The 12,795-nt window shown below is 52.6% G+C and overlaps 1 protein-coding gene across 1 annotated transcript in view; it reads right to left on the bottom strand.

The window, feature by feature from the left end:
- Positions 1-373: 373 nt before the first annotated feature.
- The window catches only part of TM9SF4 (transmembrane 9 superfamily member 4), a 56,553-nt gene continuing 44,131 nt past the window's right edge, over positions 374-12,795 (bottom strand). The window contains exons 12-18 of the mRNA XM_082671303.1: positions 12,649-12,724; positions 9,739-9,822; positions 8,038-8,213; positions 7,479-7,542; positions 6,186-6,305; positions 5,282-5,371; positions 374-2,279 (exon numbers count right to left, since the gene is read on the bottom strand). Of these exons, the coding sequence (XP_082527429.1) occupies positions 2,130-2,279; positions 5,282-5,371; positions 6,186-6,305; positions 7,479-7,542; positions 8,038-8,213; positions 9,739-9,822; positions 12,649-12,724 (760 nt within the window). The 3' untranslated portion in view covers positions 374-2,129. The remainder of the gene's footprint in view (positions 2,280-5,281; positions 5,372-6,185; positions 6,306-7,478; positions 7,543-8,037; positions 8,214-9,738; positions 9,823-12,648; positions 12,725-12,795) is intronic.

The raw sequence follows: 12,795 nt of genomic DNA, 5'->3' as shown, positions 1-12,795 counted from the left end.
GCAGCTGAAGGTGTCTTACATGACAGAGAGGTGAAGTGAGTTAGCAGCAAAATACTGGAGCTGGAAATCATTTAAAAACCAGGTCTCACTGCTACCAAAGCTCACACATGATTACCATCTCCTACTTGTGGGACCAGAGGGGCATGCTTAGTGATTCAGTATCAAGGGGCTAAGCAGATGGCAGAGGCTATGAACAAGCACCAGGCAGGGGAAGAGCAGTGGCCTGGGCCCTAGAAAGCCTTGACATGAGACCGAGCTTTGAGGGAAACCACTCAGCTCAACACATTTGGGGAATGTGTCTCACCTCAGACCCTTGAAGAGATTCAAGAGACATGACAACAGGACAATGACATATTTATTTACAATTGGACCAAAAAAAGGCATACAGGCGTCTTTTAATTAAAAATAATGATGATGATGATTTAAAAAGTCAGAAAAATCGATGCTGTTTGAACCCTTTATGAGGAGTCCGTTTCCCCACTCCCCCCAAAAAGAGAATCTCTTAGGGAAAAAATCCAAGATTCGAATGAAGAAGACTCCATTATCATACTCTACTGCTTGGGTTCCCTTTCCTCCAACCTGATTCTTGGTGGACGCCGCTTGGCACTGCGGAGTCGCCGTGAGGCAAGGTTGAGAAGATCACCGGTTTGACTGGTGGAGCTGGTGAGGGCTGCCGGGAGAGTGCGGGGGGAGGGCGGCGGGGAGGGTGGTGTGTTCCTAGCTCAGCCAGCATCCTGAGCTTTGTCTTCCTCAAGGGGCTGCAGCCAGGGTGAGCGGCTGCTACTTGAACCCTAACCCCAGGGTGGGTTTGGTCTCTTGCAGCTTAAGAGCAGACGTCTTGTGACACGCACGGGGGCGGGGGGTGGGTTAGGAGAAGTGGGCACTGACAGGGGAGCCAGGCCTGCACGTCAGCTCCTCTTTCTTAGGCTCCTTGCCTATTCCTGGGACTCGGGGAAGGAATGACAGAACTTACTTTCCATCTTCCTTCTCGCAACCAGTGTTCTGGGTGTTCCTCAAAGGAGACAAGAACTCAGACAGGAGGTGGAGGGGAGGGGTCTGGCTAAAAGAGCTGTGTATGGGCACTAAGGCTGGGGGATGTCAGGGAGAGTGCCTCTTCCCAGCCACCTAAAGGAGGGGATCTGCGGTCTCCAGGCCTTGTCCCGCCCTGGAAATGGAGGAGAGGGCCCACCCTAGCACACTCCGCAAAGAGCAGCGACCCCCACAAGGGAGGGGCTGAGGAGCCTCCTGTGGGGTGAGGACCCTCAGCCCAGACACACACACATGGATGCTTGGTTTGGCTCTGGAAACACTTGGCCCTGGATCCAGGGTTTCTTGGCACGAAGACAGTTCATTGCAAGTCTCTCCTCCGGTCCAGAAAACTCTCACTGCTCTGAGCAGGGGCAACTCCTGCTGTCCTGGGGCATTTGGTGCCCAGTACTTCCAGGGGATTTCCTTGTAGCAACCAAGACCTGGGCTCCCAGTGACAAGATGACCGGAGGCCTGGCGGGAAGCCCCACCTTGAGCAGCCCTGGGAGGAGGCTGGGGAGGAGAGAAGAGGGAGGAAAAGGGGCTGGAAGAGGCTGGTTGGCACTGAGGATGCGTGTCCGGGCTGAGCTGTGCTTTGTCGCGGCATCAATGGCGAGGACGGGCAGCAAGAGGCTCCGAAATCTCGCTGGAGCCTGGCAGGCCCGGCGTTTCCTCTTCCAGTTAGTCGTGGGGTGGCCAACAGCCCTGAGGAACTGAGGTGGAGACAGTGACCAGAACCCAGTGTCTTGATGGGTTTATCCATCCTGGATCCATTTGTTAAAAAAACTAAGGAAAAAACTCCAAACCAAAAATAAACCTGAATAAACAGGTCTGAGAGTTCCTGCTGGAGGGATCTTAGCACTGAAGAAAAACAACCCACAAAAAACTCATCCCCAACAGAACTGGAATAAGATGATGAAGAAAAATGCAAGATTTATCTATAGGCCCTCCCGCCCCCTATGCAGTCCCAGGATCCAGGAACACTGTGCCAGGAGTTACATTCCAAACGAGCAGGAGTTATTTTATTTTATGTGCCTGCAGTTCCCCACGCGGGGTGGCTTCCTGTCCGTGGATGGAGTGGGCCAGGCCACGGTCCACCCCCATCAGTCTATCTTCACAGCAGCGTAGATCTTGCGGACAAACATGTAGGCTGCATAGAAGCCGATGGTGCCCGTGAGAAGCCAGAAGGACAGGACCATGAGGGCCGTGTAGCCAAAGTAGAGGAGCGAGGGAATGAACTCGACGATGTCCAGCTGGGGCATGAGCAGGGGAGAGAAGAGAGGGGACACGCTTAGTGCCAGCCTGCCGTGGCCAACTGGGTGTCCCCCTACCTTCTCACTGATCTCGTGGTGAAGCTGAAGACTGGCAAGGGGAAGGGGCCTGCCCCAGGTGGGCAGCGAGGGGCAGGTGGGTCTCACAGTCACGGTGGACCTTCAGCAGTACCAGGGCCCGTGCACCGCCTTGGATGCTCACCACCACCATGGTAGGTTATTAACCCACTTTACAGATGGGGCACAGTTACACAGCCGGGAAACAGAAGGAGCTGGGATTTGAACCTGGGGCTAGAGGGCTAAGAGCCCAAGGCCCAAATCCATTGACTCAGGACATTTCCTGCGGGGGTAGGAGGGAGTGGGAGTCTTCCTGGGGAAGGGCCTGGGAGCTCGCTGGGAGATGGGGCTGACCTCAGGGGCCAGTGCCAAAATGACAAAGGCAGCAATGGCCATAGCTGTCACTTCCTCACTCGCCACAGTCCCCAGAACAGTACAGTGAGACTCCTGGATGCTGGAGCACAGGAAGTGGGGGCAGGAGAGAGGCGTCCAGGGCTCCTGGCTTTAGGAACAGAGAGCCACCATGAGCCTGTCTCAGCCGACAGTCCTGTCCATCTGAGTGCGCTCTGTCACTTTCGTTACTCTCTCATGGGGATTTTTATCTTGCAGCATTTGAACTCCTTTGCAGAGTTCTGAGGCCTGGGCAGGGATGCTAGGGAATCTGGGGTGTGGTGGGGTTTGCTGGGCCAAGTGGAACTAATCTAGGACCTTGGTATCAAGACCTGCCCAGCCCACCAGGGCCTGAGTGGGGCCTGTTCTAGGGCTCATGGGAAGACAAATGGCCACAAAATGCCAGGAGCCCAGAAGAAAACAATAAGGGTCACTGTTTGAGACCGTCTCCCTGAAGTCAAATGTCCTCAAACTAGGGGTGAAGGCCATGTTTTCCAGCTCAACTGCCTATGTCTCCTTTTATGAGCTTTCTTACGGCTGAAGATGGGGTGAAGGTGAGGGGGGAAACAGGGCAGTGGTAAATCCAGTGGTAAAACCAGGAAAGGGATGAGGCAAAAAGGCAGCGCTGGAAAGTTCCTTAGAGTTCAGACAGGCCAAGGCCACCATTTTACAGACAGGGCTCTGGGGCTGGAGGAGGTTTTTAGAGCAGAGAAGAAAGGCTGGGCCACAGGCAGGAAGGGCAGGAGGCTGAAATGTGACCCTTGTGTAGGCGGCTATGGTAGCAGGTTTTGCTTGCCCAACACTGGCTCCTGTCTTCCTTCTTCCTGGTGTCTCGGGTACCCACTCCCTACTTTGTGGTCCTATTGGGGCTGTCGGTCCTAATACAAAACCTAAGCTAGTCAATCAGAGTATGCCATCCTACTGGACATGAAGAACAGTGAGGGATGGCATGTAGCCTGGGCCAATGAGTGTCTTCCCTGGGGTTTATAACATAATGATAGAAGAAAGATGTTCTTTTAGTTCTAGAGCTGCAAAGCTGAGAAAAGGAGACTCTAGGGCTGCTATTGGTCATCCTTCTATTTGTGGAAAGATCCTGCCTACAGATTGAAGCCAAGAAAACACACACAGAGCTGAGGAATAAACACAGAGCCCTGATACCATCTGAGCTGCTGGATCTAACCAAGCCTGAAGCTAGAACTCCAACTTCTTATTAAACTTACATCAGCCAAAACATTCTCTTTTTTGCTTAAGCCAGTTGGGACTGGTTTTGGTCACTTTCCATTCAAAATAGTTCTGATTAATAAGGGCTGTAGAGAAGGGAAATTAGATTTGTTCTGCAGGATTCCAGGAACAAGACTGTGGTCTGAAGATGGAATTTACAGGGAGGCAGATTTCAGTGTGACTTAAGGAAGGCCTTGATAATGACAGGAGCTATCCAAAGAGAATGGGAGCATCAGGAGGGAGTGACTTCTGTTGCTGGATGTGCCAGGGCAGAGGTCAGCGAGCTTTTTCTTAAAGGACCAGATTATAAATAGTTTAGGCCACGTGGCCTCTGTCAAAACTACTCCACTCTGCCATTGTAGTGTAAAAACAGCCTTGACCATATGTAAATGAACAAGCGTGGCTGGGTGCCAATAAAACTTGTTTACAGAAGCAGGCCTGCTGGCCCATGGGCTAGATGATCACTTGTTGGGATCGCTGGAGAAGAGGGCAGTCCGCAAACTGGAAGCAGGGGTGCGGCACCGCACTCAAATATCTGGACAGTCCTTTCCAACCTGACGTTTTTGGGAAAGGGAATTCCAAGCTTCACCCAGCTGACCTATGCCTCTAGTGTGGGAATACACCCTGGTTATAAGCAGAGGACTTCTCGGTTTGGGGTCCTGGATACCCAAAGTACAGCGGGTAAAACTGTCTTCAGCGTAAGCTCCAGAGGTAACATGGGGTCCGCCAGAGTGACCCCAGACTCCTCTCAATGGCCCATCTGGTTTGTGTTACACACAAATCTAATAAGCCTGCTGTGGGGATCTGTTTGTATTCTTACTCTTACGTCACTCTTTGGGGACGGTGAGCTCCGTGAGTATAGCCGAGTTCCTAAATCTGGGCGCTAAAGCCTACTTCAGCAGTTTCTGCTTTTACCTTTATTAACTCTTCTCATTTACTTTCATTCTTTCAAGTTACTGTTCTTTTTTTTTTTTTTTTCTGTCATCTTGAGGTGAACACTGTATTAGTCTCTCTTATTTCCTCTTAAAAGCACTGTAAGGTGATATACTCCCTTTAAGTTCTGCTTTGATTGTATCTCACAGGTTTTGCATACAACATTCTCATTGTCATATATCCTGAAGGTTTTTGTCACCCAAACATACTCTCTTTCCTAAAAAGATTATGTTCTAAGAGCAGTAACAGTTCTAGGATGACTTTGGTCCTCCTCATTCTTGGCAGAAAAGTAAGACTTAGACACTTAGGGTTTTTCCCCAGCACCCTCCCCGCCACAATCCTGCCCTGAAAGGGCTAGGGGGCTCCCTCATGCAGGGTGGTACCTTGTTAACAAAATAAAAGATGGCATAGACCAGGACATAGAATGCAGATCCCCCGGAGACTAGGAAATTCCTCCACCACCAGCGGTAATCCTGAGGAGGAAACAGAGAAGGGTCATAGCTGTCTCCAGGCAGAACCTCTTCCCCAAGTTTCAGAGCTGCCTGAGGAACTAAAGACCCTGGGTAAGAACTGTAATATTTGGGGTGATGCGAAGCTTTTTATACCGTGACTGTGATGGTGGTTACACAACTGTAGGCATCTCTAAAAACTTACAGAACTGTAGATTAAAAAGGGTGAACTTTACTGTTTATAAATTATATCTCAATTTAAAAAAATCAGCAACAACAAAAGAACATTATTAACAACATTAGCATTTCTTGAGCAAACGCTCACCACGTGCCACATATTGTTCTAAGTGCTCTATGTGAATCAGCTCATTGAATCTTCGCAGCAGCCCTGTGAGCTAGGCCCGGAAGGCACACGGAGGTTAAACGACTGCCCGAGATCCAGAGCTACTAACAGAGGAGCCAGCGTTTCAGCTCAGGCTGTCTGTCCCAGAGCCCTTGTTTTGCCCATCAAGAGCTAGTCCCCACATGGAGGGCAGGTCACCCAAACTGCATCAGCTGTTGAAGAAACCACTACTGGAGTGGACTCAGTACTGACGAGTCTACTGTCGTTAGGTCGTGGTGACTTCCCTGCAAGACTATGCAGTGAGGTAGGGATCATTAACTCTAGTCTACAGCTGAACAAATGGAGGCTCTGCAAGGGGAAGTGATGATGTACATGCCCAAGACCTCATGGCCAGAAGAGGCAGGACCACAGGAGAAACCCAGACAGCCTCACTGATCCAATTCAATACTGGACCCAGCTGCCCCCACCCCAAACTGCTGGCCCCATTCCCCTCACCTCTGCACACAGCTGGAAGTACACCATGACGATGCTGATTTGCGAACAGGACACCACCAGGATGATGAAGACGAGGAACAGGAAGCCGAAAAGGTAATAGAACTGATTCTCCCAGATTGCCTGTGGATATACCGCAGCCGGCCTTCAGGTAGCCTGCCCCCACTCCCCTGGCATTCCCTGCTTGTGCTCGGGAACGCCATCCCTTAGTCAGGACTGGCAGGAATGGAGACACCATCATGACACCACTGGGGCCTGCGAGCCTGGCTCGTGGCTGACTGGTCTCTCCTCCCTGGAGCAAAAGGTTCCTAGGGAGGGGCTGGGGCATGGCTGATCCTGAGATGGGTGGCCCCCGCCTGAACTCAGCAGCTTGCGGAAAATAATGAATCCCACCCCAATCAAAATTACACGGCAGCCGCCACGACCTGGGGCAGCTCACCACGTGCCAGGCATAGTGTTACGTGCTTTACGTACACCATCACGTGTCAGCCTATGAAAGCATGGCATTTTACAGTGAACGACGTCACGGTTCAGAGAGGCTGGTGATTGGCCCAGTGTCACACAAACAGAACAGATGTAGACTCCCTGCCCAGGCAGCCAACCCGTCCTAGGCAGGGCTGGGTGGGCGAGGGGGTCTCAGTAGGGACAGGCTGGGCCACTCCAGAGGAGTGGATGCTTGTCCAGCACTGACTTATTGCAAGACCCTCCCTCCATGCTAGGCGCTGAGCTGGGTCAGCTGGACTTAGATGGCTCTGAAGAACTGTTCTGCCAACTTTCATCTTGGCATGCCTGGGAGAGGAGTAATCATCATTACAACAGCAGCTACAAGTTAACAAGCATTTCCTGAATGCCAGGCGCTGTGCCTTTTATAGACGTTATCACGTTCCAGCCTCATGATGATCCTGGGAATTAGGCATCATCCCCCCACTTTCCTAGGAGTTTTGAGTAACTTAGGTAAAGACACGTAGGGACCCAGAAGTCAAAGCAGACGCAACAATGATATTAATAATGGTGGTGACTGACTGCAATACTGCTAAAGCAGCCAAAGCAGCTTCTGTTTACTGAGCCCTTCCCACACCAGACCCCGTACATGTGGCACATCTCACGTACCCTTCCAAGCTGTCCCGAGAGGCAGGACTGTTACCCTATTTTAGGGCAAAGAATGGGGGCTCTGAGAGGCTAAAAGGTCTGTCTGAAATGTCACAGGCGGTAAGAGGCAGAGCACCTAAGTGGAGGGGTAGGGACTAGGCTAGTGCGGGTGAAGGTGAGGGGTGGGGAGCAAGTGGCAGTACTCACACTGAAGATGAAGAAAAGCTCGATGAACATGGCGCCAAAGGGCAGGATCCCAGCCATGAGAATGCTGCAGAGAACGGGAGGGTTAACAATGCTGGGAGGCCTGGGCCGCTGGAAGCTTCGGGCTCCCTCCTGAGCCAGCAAGACTGAGAATGCTTCCACTGTCTGGTGGGTCTAAATCTTTCGGCATGCTTTTGTACCATTATAGCCTCTCAAGAGGTGGGCATCATTCTCCCCATTTTATAGATGGGAAAACTGGAGTACAGAGAGGTGGCGCGACTTGCCCAAGGTCCAAGGTAGTCTTTACCTGTCACCCCGCACCTTTCCACTCCACCCCTTCCCTGGCCAACACTGAGTCTGGCTACAACTTGGTCCTCTCTATCTTGGAGTGAAGCTAAGCTTTCAGGAAGTCTACTAGAGCCAGCCGGGGCTGCAGGAGCACCTGTCATAGCCCCCACAGGGGGAGGGTACCCCTGTCCATGTCTTTCCAAGGAGATGGCTCAGGGGAACGTTGGCCTTGCCTACTCCAGAAGCCCCCGCCCGGCCCTTGCCGGAGACTCACCCCACGAATCGGTTCATGTACCACCGCTGCTCAGGGATCTGCCGGGGAATCTGGTTGGTGCGCACAGGGTTGTCATATGGCTGCTTGCGGAAGCCGAAGTAGTAACCCAGGTAGACAAGGGGCAGGGAGATTCCGAACCACATGCATAGCAGGGCCACCATGGTGGGGAAGGGCACCTGTGGGCACAGCACCGTGAGGCTCCACAAGCCCTGAAGCCCAGGCTGGGGACCCCTTCTGGGTCCCAGGGCAGGAAGGGCACAGCAGGACCACCATGGTGGGGAAGCTCCTGCAGACACGCCCCCCCAAAGGGCTCCTGGCCAGACTGTCCTGGGGCTGACCCCAGCCCCGGGAAAAGCAGAGGGCAGATGGAGGGCCAGTTGAGCCATGAAGTGAAGGAACCACGGCATCCTACAGGAGCTTGTCACCAGGGAGGACGTGGGGGAAAGAACAAGGAAGGAGGGGCTTAGCGCATGAAGGGGAGAGGAAGGGCCGGAATGAAGAGAAATTACGTGTGGTCTGTTAAGTGAAAACGAAGGGGAAAATACAGAAGTGCACAAATAGTGCGTTCCCAATTTCGCTCAATGAAAACACCACAATATACCACGAAGTGAAAAAAGCAGGATATAAAACTGTATGTAGAGAACTCCATTTTAATAAAAACACCCCAATACTTATATGCATACATGCCTGGAGAGGCCTACACCAAAAAGTTAACAGCACTTCCTCAGATGGAGTATGGGGTTTGGAATTGATTTTTCATTTTTTTTTTAAATTCCCCTCTGCACAGTCTGAGGTTTTTACAACTCACACAAAATGGAAGAAATGAATTAATCTTTGTAAAGTGTTCAGAACAATACTTATTCCAAAGTAAGCACTATAAAAATGTTTGCTATTAGTTTATAATTTTACGATTACATTATTCCATTTTAAATATATCTAAAAAGAGGTTAAAAGACTGCAAAAACAGGGAATCCCTGGCAGTCCAGTGGTTAGGACTCTGCGCTTCCATTGCAGGGGGCACGTTTCCTTTCTAAAATTTCTGCAATGAGTGTTTATAGTGAGCAGCTGGTAACTGGGAGAAAAATGTTGAGAGAGAGAAGGGAGACAGGTATAAAAAAGAGGAAGTGAGAGGAAGAGCATGACCCTGTCTTTCCTGAGGGCAGCTCCCTGGACCGCTGGGAAGGACCCAGTCCTCCGGCAGCCCGGAGTGCAAGCCTCACCCAAGCACCTTCTGTGGGCACCTGCCAGTGGAGGGGAGGCCGTTCTCTCCGCTGAGGCCGGGATGGCAAACACCTGCCCCACCTCTCCCGCAGCTAACCCATCAAGACCATCTCCCCACCCCCAGCTGAGTCCACAATCCTCACGGGGGGCTGGTGCTGAGCTCGGGGCAGGGACACTAGGAGGAGAGCGTTGTTTTGGGAGACTGACCTCATCAAGTCATACCAAGCAGCTTTCCCTTGGTTGAGACGAGGGAAATTCCCCAGTTGGCCCCTGGACTGTGGAAATCTCCCTTTAGAGAAGTGAGCTTTGGTCAGCTGTGTGAAAGAGCCCACAGGAAGGGCAAGACAGATGGATGCATAGGGATGGAGAAAACGTGGCCAGCCCTCTGGGGCTTTAGAAAAGGGAAGGAAGCAGCAGGAAGTGACCTGCAGGAATGGGCCTGAGCACAGCTGGCCCTCCCTTGCTGGGGAGGGCACTTACCGCCCCTGATGAGTGCTTTCCCCAGATGAAGCAATTCAATACGAAGCAGATGCCAAAAACCACGCCAGGGTACAATGTCGCCGTCTGGAAGCAAGAGAGACCAGGCTGGGAGCTGTATCTAGGGAGAGCTCCCACCTGCCCCATCAGGGCTCCCCGACTAGAGGTTCTCAAGCCCTCCCTGTCCTGTAGGACTCAGCTCAAGGATAAACCCTTCCAGAAAGCATTCCCTGACCCCCAGACTAGGCAAGCCTCCTGCTCTCTGTCCTTTTGGATCCCTGAACCGCACCGTCCTCGCCCTCATCCGTGTTCGTAATCATGTGCTGTTGTTACCCCCACAGACATAAGCTCTTGGGAGGATCAGGTCCTGCTCACTGATGTGTTCCCAGCACTCAGAGCACAGTAGTGTTCAATAAGCATTTGTTGAATAGGAATGATCAAATAAAAGTTTTACTAAACACGTAGGTCTGGGCCTCAACCCAAACTGTCCAGAGTGGTGGGTAAGCTTTAACTGAGTCTTAGGGGCGGTGGGTGCTCGCCTCCACATGAATCCATCATCTCACCCAATCCTCACTACAGGCCTAGATGGGAAGCACTGTCACTACCCCTTTTCAAGAAGAGGACAGAGGCCCAGTAACGTTAAATACCCCACACCCCAACTTCACACAGTCAGTTAAGGGTGGAGCAGAGATTCAAACCCAGGCAGTCTGACTCCAGAGGCCCTGCTCCTGACGCCCTGCGGTGTATTCTATCCAGTCAAGACTTCTGGGGCTGGGGCTCAGGCACTGGGAACCAAAGTCCTAGACCTACAGTGGAGCCTCCTTTACTACTGCGGCTGCCGGAGCACCCAAGAGGGTCTGCCCGTGAGGCCTGAGGCTCCCTGCAATCTGGTGCTCAGCTTCACGGCCAGTTTTATTTACCTTTAGCCTGTAGCCTCCCACACCCACTAACTGGCCACTGCTCTCCACGTCCCTGACCCCGGGCCTTCATGAGGTAGAGTCATCAGCATCTCAGGGATCTGCCGTCTGAGTGCCAGTGCTGAACCAGTGGCCTTCTGTATACAGTCTCCTTCCAACCACACAACGACCTGAGACTTAGGTGCAACCAGTCCCCACTGGAGAGATGGGGAAACCGAGGCTCAGAGGGCTGGTCAAGGTTACCAACCAAGGAAATAACGGAGCCAGGACTGGGATCCCGGAGATTCCAGAACCTGAGGCCTCCTTGCTGGCTGCTTCCATCCAGTTGAAACCCTCCTCTCCGAGGCCCAGCTCAAATGTCATTTCCCCCCTTCCTGTGTGTTCCTACTTTACTCTGCTGTGTAGCAGAGAACTCCTCGTCTGTCCTCCTGGCTGAAATGTATGGACTGAGCACTGTGCTAGATACCAGGAAGAACAGGAAAAATGTTCAGACCCATAAATGGAGAACAACATAAGTGGCACTCATAGGCACAAGGCTCTGCCCAGGCCCCCCTGGAGTGCCAAGGGGGACCCTGAAGTTAGAATCGGTGGGGGAGGAAGAGTGACCCCGGACCTAAGACTTAGCTGCCCACGCAGAGGCTGGAGGAGAGAAGAGCAGTTGTACACCTGCATGGCTGTGGCTGCAGCAGAGGCCCGCCTGTGGAGCGATGCAGAGCTCCACACCAGGGAAGGGTCAGAATCTTGCAGGGAAACTGAGGAGGCCTAGGACGGCCAAGGGCCCAGGCAGGAGGGAAAGATGCCTGAACCTGGGCAGGAGTCCTGGGGATGGAGATGGGAAGGAATTCGTGGACTATCTGGCAGGAGAACCATCCACACTTGATGTATGAGAGGAGGCGGGGGTGCTAGTGAGTAGGAGGAAGAAGGGGAGCCACCCAGGTGACTGCCTTGGGGGCCCGGGTGGATGACGGTGCCACTGGATGCAGGGAGCAGGTTTGGGGCAGAGAGACGGGGTTTGCCGTGGCACCAGTACAGGGAGACTTGGAGGGTATCTGGTGGGAGACCTCATCAGGGAAGTCTCACCAGGTGAGGAGAGGGCTGGGTTTTACAGCTCTGAAGATCCCTGGGTCTTAGCACACAGTAGCCTGAGAAAAACACCTGATGTGTCAAGAATTTAGGAAACTCTTTTTGATCTTTCTAGAACAACCACTGTCACAGCTCTTCTATACTGAGGGCTTATTAACTGCCAGGGGTATTTGCCAGAGCTGGGATAGCCTGAGTTCCCCTGCTCTTTTGATAGCTGTGAGAATGGTTTCAGAAGGCCTGGGTCTAGAGGCTTCTCTGAATTTGGCACCAGGGGTTTCCCTGGTCCTCTAAGGGCTCACTTGCTCTGGGAGAAGGGGCTCAGGGCTCCCTGGGAGGCAGGGTCCACTCCCAGGCATCCTCTGGTTTCTGTGGTCTTTTCTGCTGCCAAGAACTCTCCTCACCACCAGGAGGACAGTGAACACCAGAAGCTGACCTTATTGAAGAGGCACAGAGGCCCCAAAGTCTGGAAAACAGGCTGACGGTGACGTAGGCCTGGCTTCTCCCGCCCCTGGCAGGTAATTCTCTCCTTACTCTGCTGGGTAGGGTGTTCTCACAGCTGCCCTGCTGATCAGGTTTTGACCTTAAACTTTGACACCTGGGATGGTGTCTAAATCCTGTTATTCTGAATCCCCTATTTCTTCTTGTGCTTGAGCCATGGGACAATGTAGGCTAAAAATCATCTAAGTTCAATTCCCTCTTTTCATGGATGCGGCTACTAAGGCCTCAGAGGTAAGCACCCAGGGGTGAGAGCCCAGCTCTCCTGGCCCTTGGGTGTGCTCCTCCCACCCATCAGGCTGCTGCCCAGCACCTGGCCCTAAACCCCCACCAGAGCCTGCTTATGCTGCTCTCGAGGAGCCCAGGAGGAAGCTTCTTGGCCTCGCAAGAACACGGGGAGGAGGGTTGGGACACTTACACAGAAGGCTCCTTTCTTCCACCGATGGCCTTTTAGAGTGCGGTACAGACGGCCGGCGGAAAATCCACCAAACACCCTGTGGGGAGATGGAAGGGATCCACACACCAAGGGGACCTGTTAGCTGCAGTGCAGGCAGCCGGCGCCAGC

This window comes from Grampus griseus, assembly GCF_964374135.1.
Source record: "Grampus griseus genome assembly, chromosome: 14".
NCBI classification, from domain to species: Eukaryota; Metazoa; Chordata; class Mammalia; order Artiodactyla; family Delphinidae; genus Grampus; species Grampus griseus.
Note: the sequence above shows the minus strand (reverse complement) of the source record. Positions and strands in the feature narration are given on the sequence as shown.